The sequence below is a fragment of the Brachionichthys hirsutus genome, chromosome 7, assembly GCF_040956055.1.
Source record: "Brachionichthys hirsutus isolate HB-005 chromosome 7, CSIRO-AGI_Bhir_v1, whole genome shotgun sequence".
Classification (NCBI taxonomy): Eukaryota; Metazoa; Chordata; class Actinopteri; order Lophiiformes; family Brachionichthyidae; genus Brachionichthys; species Brachionichthys hirsutus.
In genome coordinates, this window is record NC_090903.1 from 7,955,991 (window position 1) to 7,978,542 (window position 22,552).

The following is a 22,552-nucleotide window of genomic DNA, read 5'->3' on the forward strand; positions in this document are numbered from 1 at the left end:
CATTTGAATCAGCGGAAAATTCAAAACTAAGATGGCGGCTGAACAGGATCCCCAAAACAATCACAAATTGGGAAGAAGGTACCCACTTAACTTTAAATTACAATTGTCGTTAAGTCGTGTTTTAATACTGTCGAATAAATCAAATGTTCCTGTGATCATAGGTGTTAACGAACTATTTATCTGAGCGTTGTAAGTGTTACCGTACTTGTACGTCAACGTAACTAGCAAGAACTTGCTTGATGCTAAGTATAACGTTAGCTGACGTTAATCCGCTAGTTTTTGCTGCTTCTTAGCCTTCTTTTGTTTTGAAGCTTAGCTATTTGTCCAAGATGAACCCCGGTGTGTCTCCTTCTATTCAACTTTGAGACAAAATGCTGTGTGTTTTCCAGGGAAGATAAACCATATGCAGGTCGGCCTGTGATATTGAACCCAGACTTCTTTGTGGAGCGGCTGAAGCATGAGCACCCACAGGTCTTCGAAGATTTGGTGCTCAGCAATATCACTCGACTCATCGATCTTCCAGGGGATGAGTTTGCACAGTTCAAAGGAGAGTCTGAGCCAAGATTGCCCTCCGCCAGTGGGTTTCTGCGCTCCCTCAACTTCTTGCGAAAGAAAGGTTCGGTGAACAGATCCTATCTACACACTCTATGAAATGTTGTTCTAGGCAAATACGGAGCAAGTCATTTAAAAGCTTTATTTAATTGCTTTGGAAAGGATTATAGCCTTAACAATGACTGCTGTCGCTTCCGCTCATTGATTTCATTATTTTACATGAAAATGTCTTGGTCTGCCTGACTAACCTGTCCAAATCCAAGTGTATTCTGTTTATCGTCACATATTGACTAGATGGGATATATTTTAATATATATATATATATTATTCTAACATTCTATCTAATAAATATATTCATCATCATCATCATCATCATTAATAACTTCAGCTCTAATTCACAAATGATTTAAAAAAAAAAAAATCAAGTTACCGGTATGCTTCATTTCAATTTCTACATCACATATTTGCAGACTATACATAGTCAGATGATATATATATATTATTATTAGATATAATGTTAGAGCAGTACAAGTACATTCAAACAATAGAGTGTATTACAGTACAAGTACAGTCAAACATCCGGTCTAAGGGGATCATTTCAAAAAAGCTTTTGTGGTCTTGTTTCCGTTCAAAGTTTTTAGTACATAAATCATCGACATGTAACAATAGATGACTTACTGCTGCTGTGTATTATGTAACGGAATATAATGATATTCCTATTGTACACAAAATGGCTATTTTATGCCTTTCAGAAAGAGGAGTGGTTTTTGGTGCCCCGTTAACTGAGGAAGGAATAGCACGGATCTATCAGCTCATTGAGTACCTGAGTAAAAGTGAGTAGGACATAATTTATTTGCATTATTTCTGATTTTATTTTACTGTACTTTCATCCAACACAGTTTGTGCGATCATATACTGTATTTTGCGTGCTTAAAGGTAACAATATTTCTGTCATACAAATGCTTTTTTATATCTTGATAAACCAAATTGTTTGATGGGCCTGTAGTTTTCAGAATGAAGCCAGCAAAGCCTGAGGAGTGCTTCCGAACCCTTACTACTTTTTCTTTAGCTTAGTTGGAGAGCAGTGAATTAGCATGAGGTCATGGTTTATTTCTAGAAAGTGGTGATGTCATTCACTGAAATTGGACACTGGGAGCAAAAGCTTCGGTCAATAATTTATTTGAAAGCACTTTGCTCCTGCTGCCTCACTCCTTTCATTTCATTCACTCTGTCTATCCTAACTTAGTACCTTTGTTTCTGTACATGTCCTTTATTCTGGGCCACCCCTCCCCCCGCCCACCCCGATTTGGGCTGTCTCTCTCATCAGACCTTCAAGTGGAGGGGTTGTTTCGGGTGCCAGGCAACAGCCTAAGGCAGGCAGCCCTGAGGGAAATGCTGAATGCTGGAGCAGAGATGGATCTTGAGATGGGCGACTTCCACCCCAATGACGCAGCTACATTACTCAAAGCCTTCCTAGGAGAGCTGCCAGAGCCGCTGCTCACACACAGACACTATCATGCGCACTTGAAGATTGCAGGTGTTGATTGATCTTGTCATATTTAGATCACTGTAAAGGAAAAAAAAAATGCTCGCTTTGTTGAAGCAATTCTCTTGTCTTTTGTATCCAGAGCTGACTCGCTTTGATGATGTGGGGAATAAGACGGCTGTGCCTGACAAGGAGCATCAGATTGAGGCCCTTCAGCTGCTTTTCATGCTGCTCCCTCCAGCCAACCGCAGTCTGCTGAAGTTGCTTCTTGACCTGCTGTACCGCACAGCCCGCAACCAACAAGTCAACAAAATGTCTGCTATCAATCTGGCCACAATGTTTGCTCCTCACATCATCTGGCCCAAAAATGTGTGTTCCCGTTTCTTTTTGAGTATGATGTAACCCACTCCCAAAAAGTTTGCAATCAAGTGCAGTAAACCATGATCGTAACGTCTTTATGAATTTTAGGGGAATTTTATCCGGGGTTTTTTTGTCTGTTTTTTTATAGATGATGGCAAGTGATCTGCGGGGAAACATAGAAAAACTGAACAACAGCACAGCGTTCCTCATCAGGCACTCGCAGAAGCTGTTCAAGGTACCGTAAGCATTACCTCCTGTTCCTCTGAGGGTACATTTTGTTCTTTAACTAGAGTTTGGGTAACTTCTGAACTACGTACCGTAGCATAAAATACATAAAAACATGAAATACAACTGAAGAACAGAAGAAGGTTCTGATGAGAGGTGACTTAATTCAACACATAGATCCAAAGAATATGTTTCTCTGCTGTTCCATATCTTTGTCCAGTGGCAGCAACAAAATTTCATTTTTATTTTTGCCTTCCCTTATTCGGACAGTCTGTATTATATATTTACATCTTAATTTGATGTCACAACAGAATGCAGCCCGGCATCACTCTAAAATATGTGACACCATGTGGTGTTGGGTTTTCCTCTGTCATCAAGTCGTCCATTCTTGTTTTGAATAAACCCATTACAACTGCTGATGGTTTAGAGAGTAGTAATACATCTATGTCAAGGAGAAAAAATTAATGTAAGAAAATATAATTGAAGGCTGGTTGTTTGTCGGCAGGTCTTAGAATCCAATGATTGACATGTATCTTTTCATTCATGCTGTAACTGTATTTATCAGAAGGCATTGATTACCTCTCATATCGCATGCATATTGTTAAGTGTGCTCTTTTTGGTGTCAGTGGAAATGTGAGTAAATCCGATCATTTTCATGTATGGAGCTCCATAATGTGCTTCAGTGACTTAACATCTGTGTTTTCTTTTAACCCTCTAAAGGCACCTACATACATCAAAGAATATGCCCGCCTGTACTCCGTGGGATCCAAAACTCCGGAGTCAAAGGTGACTGAACAAGTCGGTCTTGATGAAGGCGGGAACTGTCAGCGCTCCATTACATTACATGTATCTTTACAGGTATTTGCTCTTTTGAATCCAGTAACTTGAGTGGATTATTTCAGGTAAATTAAGGTCCTACTGTCCAAAAACAGGCTGGAGAGGCTGGCATGTGCTTCTGTCCAATAGAATAATCTTCAAAGAACCTTAAAATAGATGCTTAGAGCATCGTCTGTAGTAACGGTAAAGGTCTTTTTTGTTCAAATGTCGATGCGATGTGTTACTCGTGTTTGTCACTGTCATGTAATTCGACCTCTTGTTTCAGGGAAAAGAGAATTGGACTCATCTGCTCACATATTGTGTCTGATCTTTCTAGGATGACCTGACCCTCTGCTCTGGGAATAAAGATGAACTCATTTCTACATTAACCGTTGCCTCCCCTACCTCCTCCATAAGAACAATCAGCGGTGAAGTCTGTGGCACCTGTCCCATCACAACATCTGAAAATAAGGGTTATACTGAATCTGCCCTCAGAGAGCTCTACCAGCAAGTCAACAACATGCCTGAGTCTGCCAAAAAGAAGAAACTCATCAGACAGGTACTGCAGGTTAATGAGACGTAAAGAAAAACACATCTCAGTACAGCAGCTTGAATGAGTTGTTTCTTTGTGTCCAGTTTGAAAAGCATCCTTTGCAGACGCCTTTAAACGACACTCGGACACCGTTCACCAGGAAACATTGGCGCTCACGCTCCTTGGGTGGAATCATCAAGGTAATCCTGAGTACACTGGAGGTACCCTGTGGAGGTTCCCGTGTTTTTTTTTTAAGTTATTGGGCAGCGATTTGCTTGGAGTCTTTATTTTATGAGAGGATTTATACCATTTTACAAGGAGACGCAGCAGCTCCAGGCTAGACTACAAAGCTTCTGAAAGTACCGGTAACTTGGTAGCATCAGAGTTTGCATGATGGACAAACACTCGTAAAGGTCCGGAGCACTACAGGTTTTATTTTCAGATGGCCTTACTCTTGACGTTAGATTAGTTTTTCACTCACCTCATTGGAAATCTGCATCACAAATGAAATTTGCTTGCGATGCAATTGCATAATTGATTAGTGTATTCTCAGCTAGCGCTGCTGTTAGAGCCAAGGATATAAAAGCATCAGGTGCCAGTGCCTGGATGGATGGCGTGAGTCCAAAGTCGGATAGAGGGTTGGAATTTGACACCAGATTTGATTTAAAAGATCCAGATTTCAGCATCTAAACCAAACCCCAACCTCTATAATCTTGCAATAATCACATTGTTTCCTAAAACAGAGGAAGGTGCTGGGAAGCCAGGCGTTAACAGCCAAAGAAAACAGCAAGCCTCTACCAGCGGTTCAAGTCATGGCCAGAGTGGAGAAAGCCCAGGCTGTGGAGGAGTGAGTGTTACAGCATTACACCACAAATCAAATCAAATCAGACTGATCTCATGAGATTTTGCATTGTGTAACATGGAAATTAAGTCACAAAGCGCAAAAACGAGGAATCAACCGCAAGTTTGATTGAACCTCTCATCCAAGAGGCTTCTTCAATTCTGAGGAATTAAATTGAATCGTTGCTCAGAAAAACGCAATCTAGGGTTTATCATGTTCCATCTGAACGATCTCATGACTGTTATAAGTACCACCGATAAAACAGGAAATCAGGTCCAATCAAAATGTTTGAAAATGGTAAAATTATAATGTAGACTTTGTTGATGACCTATAAGTCTGGAGAAGCACTCAAGCAGTAATTACATTTTCTTTCAACCAAACGAATCAAAATATCACATTTAAATTGTGGAACATCACGAATCCCTCCTAAAGCTGTCAACGGGAACACGTAGGTTTCCTAACGACCGCTGGAGGAGTTTTCTGGCACTTCCAGTCCTCTGCCTGCGGTTCACCACAGGCAGGCCTGGCCTCACTTTGAGTCAGCAGCTCACATTCCAAGTGATGCTGATGCGTTCTGCTAAAAGAATAAAAAATAAGTCATCCTCATTTCTTCCTTTACAGCTTGCCCAGGATTAATCACTCCTAAAAGAACATCCTCTTCAAGACAAACCTAACCTGCGTCGTCGGGGGTATAAAGGATCGTCTCCGTGTGTCGCCTCAGAGTAAACGGTGTAATACGCTGTGCGGCTTTGTTTGAACACATGTTTAGATCTGTGCCGTGAGTTGGTAAGCTGACAAAGCAATAAAAGGTTTCTTCTAGTCTAGTTAGTTTTACTTGTGCCACTGGCTATAAAAGATGTTTACAGATTAAGAGGATATAACCTATTTTATTTCAAGTTAATACAGGAAACACGTTTTCTGATTTAGTCTTTTGGAGCTCCGAGTGAAAGCTATTCTATCTGTTACTATTTGTGTCCATGGCTTGCTACCTGCAGTAACACCTGGAGAAGCAGCTGGAACACTGGTGTGGGGAGTTATCCTTCACCACTTCATCTTGCCATCGAGCCGGCCTTTCTTTCCAGCGTCCCGCTGCTTGTTTAGTTTGAATGTGTTCCTATATGGTTAGTTTGTTTTCACTGGATTCACACAGTAATATGAACAAACAAAGCGACGGAGATGGAATGACTTTTTGTCAAACGATTGTGGTTTAAAAGGCTCGTCTAACGGCAAGATAAAGTGATGAAAATGTTCTGAATATTGCAAATGCATGATCCTGTGGGTTTTTGTTTTGGGTTTATTTGAGGAGAATTTCTATACAAAACTAAAAGACGCTGAGCTGCTGCTCCTCCACACTGGTGACCAAGATCAGGCCATGTCATGGTTTTCACCATTTTATGATTTTTCTCATATTTAGCTTTGTCATTGGCTACAACTGTCTTCTGTCTGTATTTAATTAGAAGGCTTGTTTGTTTATTTTATTTTATTGTTATTTATGTATTTTTTTTATGAGATCTTACATTTTGTGAGCCTGTGTTTCTTGTGTTGATAAAATGCAGTGGTGAATGCTTTTCTATTTAAATATTAGAAAAGTTTAACTAGTAGATTGGTGTGACTGATTAGAATAGTGTTAAACTCCAATGTGCCTTAAATATCTTATATAATTTGGTTTTCTTTTTAACTTCCAGGTTGTTTTAAGCGTAGGATGGCATTTCTTAAAGAAATTAAATGAATATCAAATAGTTGAATGGGATGAGATGGTAATACCAGGGGAAAGGTCAAAGGACCAGCTTGTGTGAATCTAGATTTTTATTTGTATGTTCCAGTTCAAATCTGTGGTGTCAAACTGTGATACTTTAGACTGCTTGTTTGTTTTTATATTTATATTTTAGTTTTTGTCCTTGATTTGATGCTTGAACAACATTGTATATATATATTTAGCTTGCAGTGCATCTGCAGCTTCAGTTATATAGTACAAAGTTTTTTTGTTTTTTAATATGGTCTATTTTTATGTTTGGGAGCTTGTTTGTTGAAAGTTTATCGAGATGGGTTTTTTCTCTACTGTTGTCTCGGGGGGAGTTTGAACATTTGCCACTTTTAACATCTACTTGTTGTCTTTCTGCATCAGTAGCAGTTGGAGGTCATGTTAAAGAGATTCTCTGTCAAACTGCTTCTCTTAAACGATGTGATATTAGTTGCATGTTCAGCTTAAACTGACCATGATGTTCATGCTACTGTGAAACTATGCAGTTAACCGTAATTAAAAGACAACAATCTGCATTCTGTTTCATGCCTTTTTATTTTAAATCAAAGTCTGTGTTAAAGAATGAAGATCAGGAGTGCAGCTATTGATGGGCCTGGGTGGGTACAGAGTACAGACCCACCCAGATCGACGATTCATTTAGAATTGTAGTAAACATTGCAGTAAATGGAGCTTCAAAATCTGTTCCTCAATATCTCGGGTTGATAATTGACCGATGTTTATGGAGGTCGGGTGAAGTTACAAGGAATAGACGTAAAGAAGGTAGAGGACTTCAAGTTCATAGGGTCAACGAGGGTCACTTTTCCTCAAGGAGCTGGACACATTACTCTGTCACGGCAGCAGCATGGTGCTATTTTACCTACAGCCACATGGCGGCACTGTTTGGTTAGGAATAGCTGCTTAGGACAATGTTCGAACAAAATATTGGAGTTTGAGTTTTTATTTTTGTAGTGACAGTTTTAATATTTAAATATCAGAAAATACTGACAAATACCTTATTTACTGTTAAATACCAAATGTTATTCACGTGGAAACACTGAATATAAGTACTCCTATTTAACAATATGTTTATACCATTTAAATATATGCAGGATCCCCAGACGTTACCTTCCTAAATAACATCCTCTTTTGCTTTGACCTATCCTGACATTATGTCATAACTTCCTGCCAGAAAGTGGTCAACGAATTACTGATTTAAATTTCGTCAACTAAAAGATGGGATGGCACAAAAAATGTAAGTTAATGTGACAACATGCGTACATTTACAGAGATGTCCCCAAAAAATAAATACTTTTCTGGATGATTTGACCAAAATATGACCAAAAGTGATAAAGGCCATCATAATAATGACAAACCTGTTTCTGTTGGCACCAAATTACACATAATTGATCACATTTTATTTGGATGGAAAGGTATGAGATTGGAGGCAGCTCTCCCAAATCGAGTGCGTGTCATTATGGTGTCCATGTCGATGCATGTTTGGCATTGTAAGTGTATGTTGTAAACATCTACGAGAATGAGTCTGCTTTATTTTAGTTCTGTAAATATACAGCAAGCATCATCCATGATAGGAATGTATTGTTTTACAGCCAGAACTCCAGAGCGGTTTTTGTTAGCAGCTCCAGTCCAGAAGCAGCATGATGACGGTAAGATGAGTCAGACTTACTGTAATCAACTCTACATTATCCGGTGTGCACACAAAGCCACAGGCATATATGCCGAGTGACTATAAATGTCTATACTCTTTCAGGGGGACCTATATCTGTTATAGAACCAGCACCAGATCATTTGTGTTTAAAATAAAATACACAAGGTTAAAATACTTCCTGTATGTAGACTTTTATACTTGGACTTTTCTTGTCTTTTGCTCGAGCCTTGAGGAGTGACAGACAAACAACTTGGGTTTGAGGCATGCTGTGGCTCTTTCTGAATAAATCTAAATTTGATTTAGTCGTTTTCTCTCTCTGTCTTATTATCAAACATACTTGGGGTTTTTTTTTTTTGAGTCAATCCATAGACAGCTGTCTGCTTTGTCGATGAAAATTGGGTTCTTTGATTTCTAATTTAGGTATATGAGCCGCAGGAAAACATTCTGCAAATTGCACGGGCCTCGGGAAATCTGTGAAACTTCAAATTGGGTGCCAGTCAAAAGAAATCGCAGCTGGTCCCTCATCAGTTGTTGGTGAGGTCCTGTGATGTCCAAACTCTTCTTCCAGATGATTTGCAAATTGCTGCCATGTCCTCCCACAGCTTTGAGGAGCAGGATAGTTCCTGCTGTGTATTAGTGTGCATCCCAATCAGAGCAGAGGGATCTTAACACCATTCACCGTCACTGCCTCCTTTTAAATTAGTGATTCATAGAGCGAAAGAGTGTTCACACCTGCGTGTGCACATATTTGCACGTGCATGTGTAATGATAAGTCAAGTAATGAAGCAGACAAATGCAAACTCAAACGTTTTTCTATTTGCACATCCCCTCCCTGCTGCGTTTTCCTCTTTGAGTCCTTTGTTCGTCGGGTTAGCGGAGCCAAACACAGCAACGCCTGATAGCTGAGGTTCTTTTTTATTTACTACTAAGAAGGTAGTAAAAACCACATAAAAAGAAAAGTGAAAAAACATCAAGAACTAAATGAATGAACAGCAGAAGTAGTTTCTTTTTATGTAGGTGTAGTTAAAAACCGAGTGATGACAATTGTTCTATGAACCAGTGAATGATGATTCATTTTAAGCACAAGAACACCTAATAGGTCACATTTGATGAATATATAATCAGCTTCCAAATGGCCCTGCAGCAATAAAGCCCGACTTCAACAAACTATAACGCTTCACAGTGCACAAATGGCCATGAAGTACGTGTTGTTCTTTTCCCCGTAGTTTTCTCTACTCTGTTTTTAAGTTTCACCATTTGTGTATGGATTACTGAACAATGCATTTTGGTCTCAACCCAAGACAAGAGGCCTGGTTCCTAACCCGAATGCTAATTTGCAGTTCTCCAGATTGCAAATCAATAATAAGTTGGAAAAATTTTGTGAAAGCTATACAATTACCCTGTCGGCGGCAGCTGGATTCTAGTACATCCATTGTTATAACAAAATGTCAACCTTCGCAAAAATAATATCTGTCAAGAATTCCTTTAAAGTAAATAATGGCTCCCAGATGCTGCTTATCATTTGGTTTTCCTTCCTCAACATGGTCCGGTTTATGCCTGGTTCTGGCATTAGGAGAAGGATTGTAAACCGCTGACTCGCACAAATCCAAATAAATGAGCAGGTATGTTTGTGAGGGAAGCCGTCTGACTTTCCATTCTTCTCTCTTTCACCCAGATATATTAAAACATAATCTCTGTGCTTATGCTGCTTTCAAAATACGATGTTAGCTTACTCTGTATGTTCTGCCAAACAGATCATGAGTATATGTGTGTGTGTGCGTGTCTGTGTGTGTGTGTGTGTGTGTGTATTTGCATTTCCAGTCGCCTGCTGCAGCTTCTGTGTGTGTGGCCACACTTGATCTACACGTTAAGACTCATATTTATGGATTCTTTATTCTGTCTCTTTGCCTCTGAGGATGGAGGTGTTGATTTCTCTCTGGATTCTCCTTCATTACATTCACCCCCCCCCCCCCCCCACCCCGGTCTCTTCATCGTCTCTCCCTTCGGGGCATGGGTTACGCAGTGTCATGCAGGTTTAGGTCTGTCTCTGGGGGGCGGGGGGTTGCCTGGAGGAATACCTAACAAAAAAGCAGAAGTGGAGTGAGTGAATAAAAGGAGTAAAGGAGGGATATTAGAATAGATTCTTATTGTGGGGTGAATCGACGGAATGAAAGAGAGATCTTGAGAATAACGGTGAGTTCAGGCAGGGTTCTGGGGGGTGTGTGTGATGGGGGGGTGAGAGAGGTGGGGGAGGAGGGTAGGGGTTGAGTTGGGGGGGCTCTATTTGTAGATCCTTGTGATGGATGACTGGTGTGTGTGTGTGTGTGTGTTTGTGTGTGAGAGAGAGAGAGAGAGACTGGCTTTTTTCCTCCCTTTCTGCTCTTTCCTTATTCCCTCTCTCTACAGGAGTGCAGAGCAGAGTAAGAGGAGGACGGAGACGCAGGCGTGTGCAGACCACAGCACAGCAACTCCACAAAGAGGAGGAGAAGGAGAAGAGTTTGCAAGGAGAAAATAAGAGAGAAAAGAGCTTCTTTTTTTTACATCAGCAAACTGTGGTGGATATCATTTACTTTACATCTAAAGAACAGAAAGGATTTGCTTTGCTTCACAGCTGAGAGGACAATATTAGCGTGTGCTTTTGTAGTCTATTTATATTCACCACAATTACATCAAATCTAAATTATCATACAGGACTCGTGAGGCGCAACAGAAGTCGCAGCAGAGAGACCACGGTGTTGAAGAAGAGCTGGCTGCAGAGGTGGTGAATATGTCTGTTAGGGGTAGCTGCTCTGGGGCCGGTGTGGGCAGGCTGGCACGGGTGCCCCTCTGGACGTGCGTGATGATGCTCTCCGCTCTGTTCGTGGGCCGTTCCGGCGCCTGCCCGGCCCTGTGTACCTGCAGCGGTACCACAGTGGACTGCCATGGACTGGGTCTCAGAAACATGCCAAGGAATATCCCCCGCAACACTGAACGACTGTGAGTACCATAGTTGCATCCTGCTTCTTGTATGTGAGTGGAAGAAAGGAACTCTGACACACTTGTGTCTTTCCTTCTTGCATGTAGCGGTCCACATGACTTTGCTTTGACTGGGAGAGAACAATAGCCCAGCCTATAAAGCTGTGTGTGTGTGTGTGTGTGCGTGTGTGTGAGTGTGCCAGTCAGTCAGTCACCGGCATTCCCACCGACGTTCCAGTCAGGTATAAAGGGACTGGATGGAGCATTTCCTTACCCGATTGAGTTTTGCACACATTCAGAGATGTTAAAGTTTGAGTTGAAGTTTAAATCTTAAACTATTATGACACAGACGTGCATTTTCCGTCTGGTCTGTGGTCAGCATGGATTCTATTATAGTTGGGAATATGTCCACTGTCCTGTCTGCAACACTCTATGTCTTCTTTTCACTACCCCCCCACTCCGGAGCCAAACGCTGCCCGCTCTCACCCTTTGGTGCGCCTGAACGTTCACTCCGCAAATTGTTCAATTACGTAGACAATTAGGCAAATCTGCTACTTAAGCGAACGCTGCACAAAGATCCCGTACAGATGGAAGATGGGAGACGGAGGGAAAGGTGAGGCAGAGACGCCGGCTTGCGGAGTGTCTCTGTCTTTTCTGTCACTCTGAAATATTCATCGGTAAATCCGAAGTGAGAAGTGCAAGGGGAAATAGATTGCTCTATTTCAGCATTTAGAATATCAAACCTAATTAAAATATGCGGTGAGAACGAAGCAGAGAACGCCTGTGTCAGAGGTGGTGTTGGCATAGTGGGAGCCAGCTGCATATTTTATGTTTTTCATATTTAATTTCTAAGAACACCTTTTATTTTTTTTGCCGTCTGCATGTTTCCGGGTGGCTTATGTGCACAAGCAACCTGGAGCATAGAGGAAACATGGTCATTTTGTGGTTTCCTTTTACATGAATGGCGATTCACACTGGAAACATACTCTGCCCCTCCACTCAAGAGCATTTCTGTGTTAAAAGTTGTTTTTGCATTCAGAGAGCTCGTACAGAAAACGATTTTATCATTGTGACAGTGCTGAACGATGTTAAACACATCAAGTACACTCATGATTGTAAAGTAATTTATTCCAGGTTTTTTTGTCCTGAGTGTGCGCGCATCTCTTTTGCAGCCTGTTAACAGGGTTGTTCATCAGGGTGATTGTGCAAGTCAACGCAGCCCTCCTTGCCGCTCCTGTTCACATCATGTGTATAACTAGAGTTCTATGTGTGTACTTGATTTGAATAAAACTGTGCTACAGGGGTTAAACGTCACGGAATTAGAAAGAGTAGTGACTGTTTGTCTGTTTTTTATATTTGTCTCTTGTATTTTTTTATAAATTGATTTTTTTTTTTATTGTGCACTGTTGCAAAACGTGCTTATCTCCATTTAGTGGAAGGCGGAGGCCTGATCTACACGTTGGGAGGGAAAGGAGATGCAGTAGAAGAGGGAACGCTTCACTTTGCTGGTCTGCTTTAATGTGCGAATGTGTGTGTTACAGCAGGAGATGGTTAGTTTGAGGGGAAAGTGTGTTTGTGTTTTCACGGGTGGTACTGGTTGTGTGGGGGGGTTTGAAACCGACAGTAAAATCCCATTTGCACTTGTCGGTGTGGGTTTGGATCAGGTCTGACCCCGGCGCTCCTCTGACTGACGCCTGTAGGCTCCACACATTAAAATCACACCCTGCCCCTTACGGGCCAGTAGCCGCTCCCTCCCCCGATGCTCACTCTTTGCATCCAGTCTCTTTCTAGGCTCTCTTTCCCTTGTGACAAATAATCACACTGATATCAGGCGACGCAAAGAGAAAACAGTCGTCTGAACGCCTGGCCAGAGAAACTCCACACAGACATTAAATACTGCTTTATCTCTCTAACAGCCCTGCTGATTGGATTATGTGTCTGATCTGTAAATTAGCTGGAGGGAGGAGTTTCCTGTGCGTGCGTGCGTGTGTGTATGTGTGTGTGTGTGTGCCGTCATCTACACTAATTGCAAAAATCCAGTGTATTGATGATGTATTTCCTATGCATGAAAAAAGAAAGATGTGAAGCAGGTTGGATCTCCTCCAAGAGGAGGTGGAGGCTGCACGCCATATGCGTCTGTGTTTTTGCACATGCATGGTTAAATCTGATTCTTACTTGTGTTTGTTCATAAACTTGAGCGTGTGTCTTCATGCGTACGCTGTGAATAAGTAATGTTAGATCCAAACATAAGAGGGTCTCCATCGCGTCGATAGCCATGTTTGTGTATTTGAGAGCAGGAGGTGTGTCTGCATGTGCCAGGGAACGCCTGCAGTGCGTTTGGCACAGACAGGCATAAAGACCACCTGATCCATAATTTACCCTGACAAGACTGAACGCAGTCCGGCTCACTACCTGCCAAGTCTGGCTGTACGATTTATGTGGAAAGAGGGAGATGGGAAGAGACAAAGAAAAAGGGTGAGGGGTGGAGCCGTGGGGGGGGGTCGAGAGTGAGTGGCACAATAACCGAGGTGGGAATCACCAAAGGAGGGATTGCTGCACTGAGGACTGAAGCTTCTCGTAACTTCAACACAAAGCTGATGAATGAATCAAGACCATTATGTTATTTATTATAATGATCTAGCCCTGAGGCAGAATGATTCAATTCACGTTTCCCTTTACGGTATAATATATCCATCCTCACAGCCGGTAATCCTGCGAGGGGTGATAATGCCTGGAATGAAGATCATTGAGAGAATGTTTACATTTCAGCAGAGGATTGTGAAATTACATGCCTGGGATGCTGTCAGTTCAATTTACTGCCTGCACCAGGCAGCTGTGGCCTCTTCGCTTCTCTTTTGCTGAAAGCTGAGGCGGAAGCCAATCAGAGCTGAAGCGGTTTTTGGAGCCACAAGTGTTGTGACATGTCCTGTCAGTCAGCTAAACAAAGCACATGATCGCTTAGTTATTGTTGCAAAAAGGTCTGCCTTCAGTGTTTTACATGTATGTGCTGTAAACAATGTTGCCGCTGTGTGTCTCAACCCACCGGCCTGCCCTCCCCAACACGATTGCACCCATGACACGACGGTGGGGTGTCTGCCGGAGAATGTTTTTCACTTGTTCATGTAATGTGTGTGAGCATGTGCGTATGTGAGCGTGCATGACTGATTATCCTGCACGCCTATCCAAGAGTGGCTGCAACCTAGCAGACCGTGAAAATTGAATTTGGATGATCCACCTAGATCACCTTTCATCGCTCAGAAGTCCGTCTTTCCTTTTCACCCCCTTGTCTGGACAGGGAGAGAGCCCTGGAGAATGAAGGGTGTGTGTGCGTGTTAAAATGCACATCAGTGAACACGCTCATGACATTATAGATGTGCCTTCATAATCCACGTTTCACGCTCGTCAAAATACTTTTGATGTGATGCAAGTCTGAGGCGAAATTATGGGCAGCAATCCAGATGTAAGGAGATCAGAGGAGCGTCAAACACCGAGTTGTTTTAAAGCAGTCAGTCACCTTAAATACATTAATAGTTTATCAATTACTTCAACATCGCAAAAGTTGCTTATTAACTTTCTTATCAGATCATCTTTGTACAGAGGTGGAGTGCTGCTCACCGAGGGAAAATGAGAGGAATAAAGAAACTCTTTATTCTCAAGGAATGGAGAGATTCAGGCGAGCATGCATCACCGATCAATTGTGCTCTGTGGGGTGAATGTCGAATCAGTGTTCTCTGTGGAATAACCAGACCATAATAGATGTGGTAGCTACAGCAGGCATTTTATTCACATGATACTCTTTTAAGATATGCAATCATGCAGCCTTCATTTCTTAATGCCTTCAAGCTGGACCCGACGCCAGAACAAAACCTCGGCACGTTAAGACTGAACAAACGTCAGTCTTCAGTCTCTGCTTTGACTGTGTGTCTCATGTGTGTGTGTGTGTGTGTGTGTGTGTGTTCTCTGTCAGCGCGTGGCAGTGACACACATCTGATTAGATGTTTGATTGATTGACTTAAGGTTATCTGTGTTTGATCAAAAAAGGGTCTGTGTGCTATACTTTCCTTCCATGTCTTTCTGCAATCTCTTTGTCTCCACAGTAGCATGGTTTAATATCGGAGAAAATAACTAGGAGTCAAGGTGGCCATTGCAGTGTGAAGGTCAGGTAAAAGCAGCACAGAACGGATGTGTGTTTTGGTCCCTGGCTTACACCTGTACCTATTTATAAAACGGAAGCGAGCTGCAGGAGACTCTGCAGAGGTCGAGGCTCTGGGATGGGGTTGTGTGTCTGTGTCTGATACACGTGTAGGATCTGCCCAGTGTTTACCTTGCCTATCAGTAATCTGCCTCCTGAGGCCTAACTGAGCAGAATGAAATCTGTAAATAGCCCTTGAGGAGCCCGGAAGCTGGGAAAACACTCTCAGACGTCTATGAACACACGCACACACACACACACACACACAGAAAAATGTGCTGTCGAGGTCCTCGGATGCCCATCTGAAAGCCGCATCTCAACGGGAGGGAATGTTTGTTCGAGGCGAGTCGAAACTTAACCTCGCCGTGTGGACGGAAGTTGTAGCTGTCAGGATGGCCGAGTGGTCTAAGGCGCCAGACTCAAGGTACTGCCTTCCTGCGAGTTGGGGTTTCTGGTCTCCATATGGAGGCGTGGGTTCGAATCCCACTTCTGACAATATCTTTATTTTTATTTGTATTGTTAAATGTCGATGATTTATGTACTAAGGACTTTCAACGGAAACAAGACCGCAAGGGCTTTTTTGAAATGCTCCTCTTAGACAGGATGTTTGACTTTATTTGTACTGTAATACATGCTACTGTGTGACTGTACTTGTACTCTATCATTCTATCTAATAAATATATTCATTCATTCACTCCAGTTGCGTTCAAGACTGTGTTATTTCGGTCACGCTGGTCTGCTGTCTCTCTCGCTTTCTTTCGCCTCAATCTCTCCATCTTTGAGCCGGAGGTTGTCACGAACCCGGACGGTGCCACCTTGTCCCGAAGCTTGTTGGACCAACTCGTATGTAGGTCACTTTTTCTTCTCGTAGTCTACCAGGCCTTGTGTCGGCGCTGACATTTCCCAGACAGGCCGTCGGCTCTTCACAGCTCCCTGGCCCCCTCGCAGAACTCCATCACACCGCTCCACACTGTCGCCTCTAGGCAGCTAACAACGCTGTCAGCGCAGCCATGTCTTCTCTCTGTCTCTCCGTGACTTTACCCCCCCCCCCCCCCCTTCTATCCTCCCGTGTGTTTCACGGCTGTCGCATCCATATGTTAGACAGTCTGGTGGAGGAGGAATTCTTCGCTCTTCCGCAGCTTCTCAACATGCTCACTTCATTGGTTAGTTACAGGCGCTTGCTGGTCTGGACAAACAGCGCTATCAGTGTGTGATTATGGGTAATGAGCATCCGCACTTGGGCTGTGCAAGACCTCAGGCCTCTGATCATCAGATTGTTTCCACGGCGAGTGAGCTTGGATCACACTGCGCTGCCATCCTCAATCAGCTGGTGTCTGTCTTCCCTGCCAAGCTAAAGCTGTTCAGGACAAATGCCCCCCCCCCCGTGTTGCTCACAGCAGTGATGCACAAAGTGTGAATGCCTTAACAAACATGAGTCTGACTTTCAGACGGCGTTGTTGAGATGATTTTACTCTTAAAGTCCTAATTAGATTTCCTTGTGTCAAGGTTAGTTTGAATGATCTCTGACCAGACACCGACATCCTGTTTGGCCCCCTCGGTGATGGATGCTGCTTTTCCTGCCAGTGTGGTTCATATGTAGAAAGAAACGAGCAGCAGTACATTAATGAGTTTTAATGTAGGAACATAGCTTGTCGGGAAACTTGTGCAATACTTTTCTTTTGCCTGCGAGTCCTTGTTTGCACAGCTTGCATCCGTCTCTAGATTGTGTCTTGTCCTGCCTACTTTTTTCTTTTTTGCCACGCTCTGTGGTGATGTTGCGAATTGGCAACTGTTTTGTGGCTACAAGCGCAAGTTTAACAAACTTGCTCGGTAGCAAGAGTGACACACTTTTCATGAGTCATGTGTAACCCCAGTACCAGGACATTTACAATCCTACCTAGCTTTAGTAGAGTATAAAGTTTAAGTGCATTTACGAGTGGACAGTTAAGACGTGTTAACGCTTGTCTGCCTTATTACGTGTTGTTTTAAGTAACTGATCATTTTCAATTCACTGACCTGCACTGTCCCACTGCGTTTATATTCCTTTCAGCTCTGCAGCGTTTCTGCATAAATCACTTTAGAAGTTTCACAGCCAATAGTTTCTTTTGTGATTTTTAAGGCCTTTTGCTGCACACGCGAGCCTGCCTGCCCTCCTTGTTACAGTATATTTATATTTCCTTTGTGTATGTGTCTAAGCGACAGCACATATTTTGAATCTGCATAGTATATCTCAAAGCAGACCTTAGCAAGACGGCATGTTTGCCTATCCTCGCTCTGGTCTCAGAGTTTAATTTCATGTAATGTTGCTCAATCTGAACCAGGACCCCCCTGGTTCAGATTCTCATAAACATAATGAGTTTTTCAGCATTGTAGCAGCGCTCAGAGCCCTTTGAGGCACAGAGGCATGGAGTGTTGGAGCACAGCTGCAATGTTTCCACCCATGGGGAACGTGCACAAGGATGTACTACCAGGTATCAATCAACTTGAGACGGAAGGTGAAGAGGGATTCTATAGTGATGCCATAAATCCACTTGCTCTGCAGGAAGTGTGTTAGTGCTGGGAGTCCTGACAGTTTCCACAGGATGGAATGCATTCAACTGCAAGAGTTAGAGGTGAAATTCCTAGTAGGAATAACTGCTAATTTGTACTACGGTACAAAGAATCTGTCTAAATATCCATCTTTGTTGTTGTACAAAAGCATATCGGTGTCTCACATAGCAGCTAATGAACAGCAGACTTTTCTTTGAGGCACAATTGATAATTATAATTGACACAATATACACATTATATTACTCTGGCATACAATCTCCTGATAGAGACGTTGAGCCATCACAAAGACAAGCACTGCTGACTCCAGACTTTGCATGTCTGGACTCCAAATTCTCTTACCTTTCTATATTTAAAATGTGGGTTCTCCTAGATTTGCTCATCCATGCAGAACGCCAGAGTTGACTGACCATGTATAAACTCCTACTGTGTGTTGATACACAGACATAAATGACTAAAGCCGATGTGAATCCCAGATATTTTCCATGAACCGGAGCGTCTAAGCAACTTCAAAGATGGGAGTGAGAGACAGGATGCTCCCCTGGGTCAGCAGACATCATCGGATAGGTCAGGGGCTGTAGCTCTGTACTGCATGTGAGCAGTGGGCTGTTATCACAAAGGCCTGTGTGCAGGGAGTTGCATGAATGTGCAGAAGGTCATCGCTACAGGTGCAAGTCATTCATCCTTGTAGCAGAGCTGAGCTACGGAGAGAAGAGCACCAACTGCATGTATTCAATAACTTGAAAACATTGCATGATTATTTTTGTGAAATGCCAAAGAGAAAGGTCAAAGCGTGTCACACAGTGTGTGGATTCTGGAGAGTTGAACCATCGTGGGCTATTGGTGACATTTTGAGCATTGCCTAAATGTCACAGCTTTTCTGAACAGGTGCGTGTCCGTGATGATTTATAAGACAGGAGGACATCGTGGAGACGTTTGTTGTGAGTTGAATCACCGGGAGCAACCGCATACCGGGACTTTGAGACGTTGTTGCACAACAACTCTGATTAGTCAACATCTAAAACTTTTGGAAGTCTGTTATTACAGGGTAAAGGAAGAGCTCTTTGCTGGGGGACAAAAGTGTGGTTTCACTTGTTTATGTGTTTTGTGTGAGTCACTTTTCCACATACTCTCCACACCGCCCGTCACTTTAACCGTCTCTTCCATGTCTGTTCTACATTCTTCCTCCTTTTTAATGTCCTGCGGGTGTCATCAACAGTGACCACCCTGGAGACGAGACATTGGGAATCTCAAAGTGTGTGTGGGTGCATGTGTGCTGCCTATCTGCGTAAGCACCTGTAATGAGCACCACATGTGTGCATCAGAGCTCAGGCTAATGAAGCCCAGTCTAATATTTATTTCCCGCGGCCCTGTCGCTCGGCCCGTCAATGCACCTGTGTACACACACACACACACACACACACACATTGACCATCTGTCTGTAATGGCCGTTCTCTTTCGTATTGCACAGTACCACAGTCCCTGGAGTGGTCATTAGAAAAGAGAAGGAGAGAGTGACTGAGGGAGAAAGAACATGGCTTTTAGTGTAGATTTGGAACCAGTTTTGTTTTTGGTTGTGCTGTAGGGTGCGGTGGGTGGAAGCCTGGGAAGGATGGATCCATAATGTTTTAAAAAAGTGCAGCAGCACAAGGAAATGTGTGCTTTGCCTGTTTGTTTCCCTCATGTCAAGAGAATACAGACTGAATATTTCTGAATCTTCCCCAGCTGCACAGAACAGCGTCGACATCTCCCTCCTGCTTCTTTTGCAGTGATAGCCGACTCTCAGCAGGGAGGCCGCCGCCATTATATTCACACCACTTAGCTTTCTGGCCTTGTGGCCCTACCCAAATCCCTTCCACTGGCTCCTGCTAATCCCCACCAATAGTCAAAGGACGGGCCAGACGGAGAGGGAGAGGGCTGGAATGGAAAGACAAACAGGCAGCTCAAATGCGACTTCCATTTTAATAAGAATGTCTCCCATATCTCCGAGACAACACAAACAAAAAGATCAAAATGTTATATTTCACATCGCACCTACAGCAGTTAGTGTTTAAAACAAAAAACATAGCAATCCAAGATATTTTCATCTTATATTACACCAGAAAACCGCTTTATTGAAGAGCTTGGGTCTCTCTGTGTGTGTATGTGTGCGTGTCATGAGTGCCTGAAGTTTTAGTCTAATACTTCAGATATCGGTAAGCAAAGCTGCCTGCATGCTTGCTGCCCGGCTGGTGTAACTGAGTGGGAGAATAAAGATGAATTATTCATACATGTTTGCATGTTTGTCTTCGCAGGGAGCTGAATGGGAATAACCTCACACGCATTACCAAGAGTGACTTTGCCGGTCTCAAGTACATCCGGGTTCTGTAAGTACTCGCCTTCTTGTTCAAGCGTGATGATGGCATGTTTGTCTGTGTGCCTGTGGTGCATGTCGGAATCTGAGTTTAACCATTCATGCATGCATGAGCTGCATCTACCTCCGTAGCTCACAGGTTGAACAGACTTGCCGCTCAAATTAGCATTAACTAAGCGAAGTGGAGACGCTTCTGTCGAGAGTCCTACTCCAGAGTGCATTAAGCTACCGAGTGACTTCAGAGAGTTAGATAATGGACTTCTCTTTCACTATATTCTGTCCAGTGTGGTAGTCAGACAGACTCACTTACCCTCGTCTCCCACACATCAACATGCACGGTACACGCACGCGCCAGCCCCAACAGGCTCTCAACACAGTTAACATATTCACAGTGAAGTCATCGGCTCTCTCTGTGTTGAAATTAAACAGCACTTGTGACTTCAAGCATTAAAATAGTTGTTAAAGGGTTTACATGTGTGAGTGTGTGTACACACACTTGTGGGTATAGTGCCATAGGAATTAGAAACACTGCCAGAGGGGAAGTTGCACGGGCCTGAAAATGTATTAGGAGTAACACGAGCTGCACATATTTCCAATTACCAAGCAATGGACTATTTCCAACCCTGACCGTTACTCGCCCATCCCCGTCTTTTCCTTCTTTTCTAAGCTTCAGCTCATCAGACCTCATTGCCCCGTGTCCCCTCCCGCCTCATTTTCTGCACCAGCTACAAAACAACCACGCAGGATAAATGAAAAAACTCCATGCAGGAGTAAAAAAATACTAAATTTATCTTGCTGTAAAGTCTCTGGTTCTCTCACATCCTCCATGTTCCCGTTCTGGATCAGTCAACCGTACATATGATCCATGCGATACATGCTACAGGTTGGTGGCAGTGTCTGGTTGTGGATTTGAGGTGACCTTTGTGGGGTAACCATATTAGGATAAATTGTGGTTTGACCTCTGGTCCTGCTGACCCGCCCCCCGGGCAAACCTCAGCAGAGACCAAACAGGGGCAAAGGTTTGTCTTTACAGTCATCTGCCATTTATCCTGTCAGTCTAAAGTCAACACAGCTGAATTACCTCCGTTCGTCTGGCACTGGGTTCTTGACTGGTCTAAATAGGCCGTTACTGTGTGTGTGTGTGTGTGTGTGTGTGTGTGTGTGTGTGTGTGTGTGTGTGTGTGTGTGTGTGTGTGTGTGTGTGCGTGTGCGTGTGCGTGTGCGTGTGTGCACACGTACGTGAGGGAAAATAATAGAAAAACAATCAGGAAAAGGATAACAGAAAGGCTGCATGCTCTCTGACAGTCTGTAAAAACTTTTTGCACTTCAATCTAAATTCATGAGAGAGAGATCGGAGGTGAATTGCTGACTTCTTTTTGTGTTTATGAAGTGTGAACAGTGATTAGCATTTATATTCAATGGGGAGGAATCCCAGCCTGCTGAGTTGCAGCTCAACGCAGCCTCACAGGAGATACGAGAGGTCGCCTTCAACACAGAACAGTTGTGTAGGTAATGAAGGAAAGCTCTTGTTGCATCTAAGCTGCTGGACGCTTCTCTCTCCTGCCTGGCCTCGTGTTATTGTAACGCTTCCAAAATCATCCAAGCCCCTCTTTTTGTGCGTTAGCTTTGGCAATGTAAGTGAGGAAAGATTGTACTTCTGACTTGTGTGTGTGAGTGTGTGTGTGTGAGAGAGAGAGACTTACAGCCTGCATATGTAACAGCAAATTGTACCCACACTAACCAACCTTCATACATACCCACATGCACCCTAATTCCCCTAGATAAAAACCTCAGTTTCCTCTCTCACACTGTCTGACCCCTTGCCCACCTTTTAATTAGACTCCACCCAGCCGCTAAAGCCAGTGGACCACACCAGAGCCTGAATCCACACTCTCTGAAACACCTTAGAAACTTTCCTGGCTTCCATTCTGGCTTCTTGTGCCAAGATTCCACACTGTGCCCCCCAGTCCGCACCATTGGCCTGTGTGTGTGCGGTGTGTGTGCGGTGTGTGTGCGGGCGCGCGCGTGTGTGTCCGCACATGTATGTGTGTGGTGGTGGTGGTGGTGGGTATTGGATATGTTGCACCCTGAGTAGTCTGCTACCCAAACCCGAAAGTCGTCTTTATTTCGTTCAAGTCTGTCCTCAGCCACACTGTCCCACTGCTCTAAGGGTCTCTTTCTGTCCTCTCTGCAGGCAGCTGATGGAGAATCAGATTACCCTGATTGAGCGTGGAGCCTTTGATGACATGAAAGAGCTGGAGAGACTGTGAGTGCCACCCAGGCTGA

General features: G+C 43.4%; 2 protein-coding genes and 1 non-coding gene across 3 annotated transcripts in view; all 3 read left to right on the forward strand.

The window, feature by feature from the left end:
- The first annotated feature begins 31 nt into the window (after window positions 1–31).
- arhgap19 (Rho GTPase activating protein 19) lies at window positions 32–4,822 on the forward strand. The gene is made up of 10 exons (XM_068741612.1): window positions 32–78; window positions 363–616; window positions 1,305–1,385; window positions 1,880–2,089; window positions 2,181–2,407; window positions 2,547–2,633; window positions 3,344–3,409; window positions 3,777–3,998; window positions 4,076–4,171; window positions 4,715–4,822. Exons 1-10 carry the CDS (start codon window positions 32–34, stop codon window positions 4,820–4,822), a joined length of 1,398 nt encoding a protein of 465 aa, XP_068597713.1.
- Window positions 4,823–10,986: 6,164 nt separating this feature from the next.
- Window positions 10,987–22,552, forward strand: part of LOC137896253 (slit homolog 1 protein-like) — a 72,291-nt gene continuing 60,725 nt past the window's right edge. The window contains exons 1-3 of the mRNA XM_068741788.1: window positions 10,987–11,195; window positions 20,208–20,279; window positions 22,461–22,532. Of these exons, the coding sequence (XP_068597889.1) occupies window positions 10,987–11,195; window positions 20,208–20,279; window positions 22,461–22,532 (353 nt within the window). The remainder of the gene's footprint in view (window positions 11,196–20,207; window positions 20,280–22,460; window positions 22,533–22,552) is intronic.
- Window positions 15,753–15,861, forward strand: trnal-caa (transfer RNA leucine (anticodon CAA)). Its single transcript has 2 exons — window positions 15,753–15,790; window positions 15,816–15,861. It is a non-coding gene; the product is annotated as a tRNA-Leu (tRNA).

Bases quoted from the DNA above. Each gene is read 5' to 3' on its own strand.
- arhgap19 (XM_068741612.1), top strand. From the start codon at position 32: ATGGCGGCTGAACAGGATCCCCAAAACAATCACAAATTGGGAAGAAG. The intron at 2,408-2,546 runs GTGTGTTCCCGT...GTTTTTTTATAG, and splicing joins ACATCATCTGGCCCAAAAAT to ATGATGGCAAGTGATCTGCG. The intron at 3,999-4,075 runs GTACTGCAGGTT...CTTTGTGTCCAG, and splicing joins AGAAGAAACTCATCAGACAG to TTTGAAAAGCATCCTTTGCA.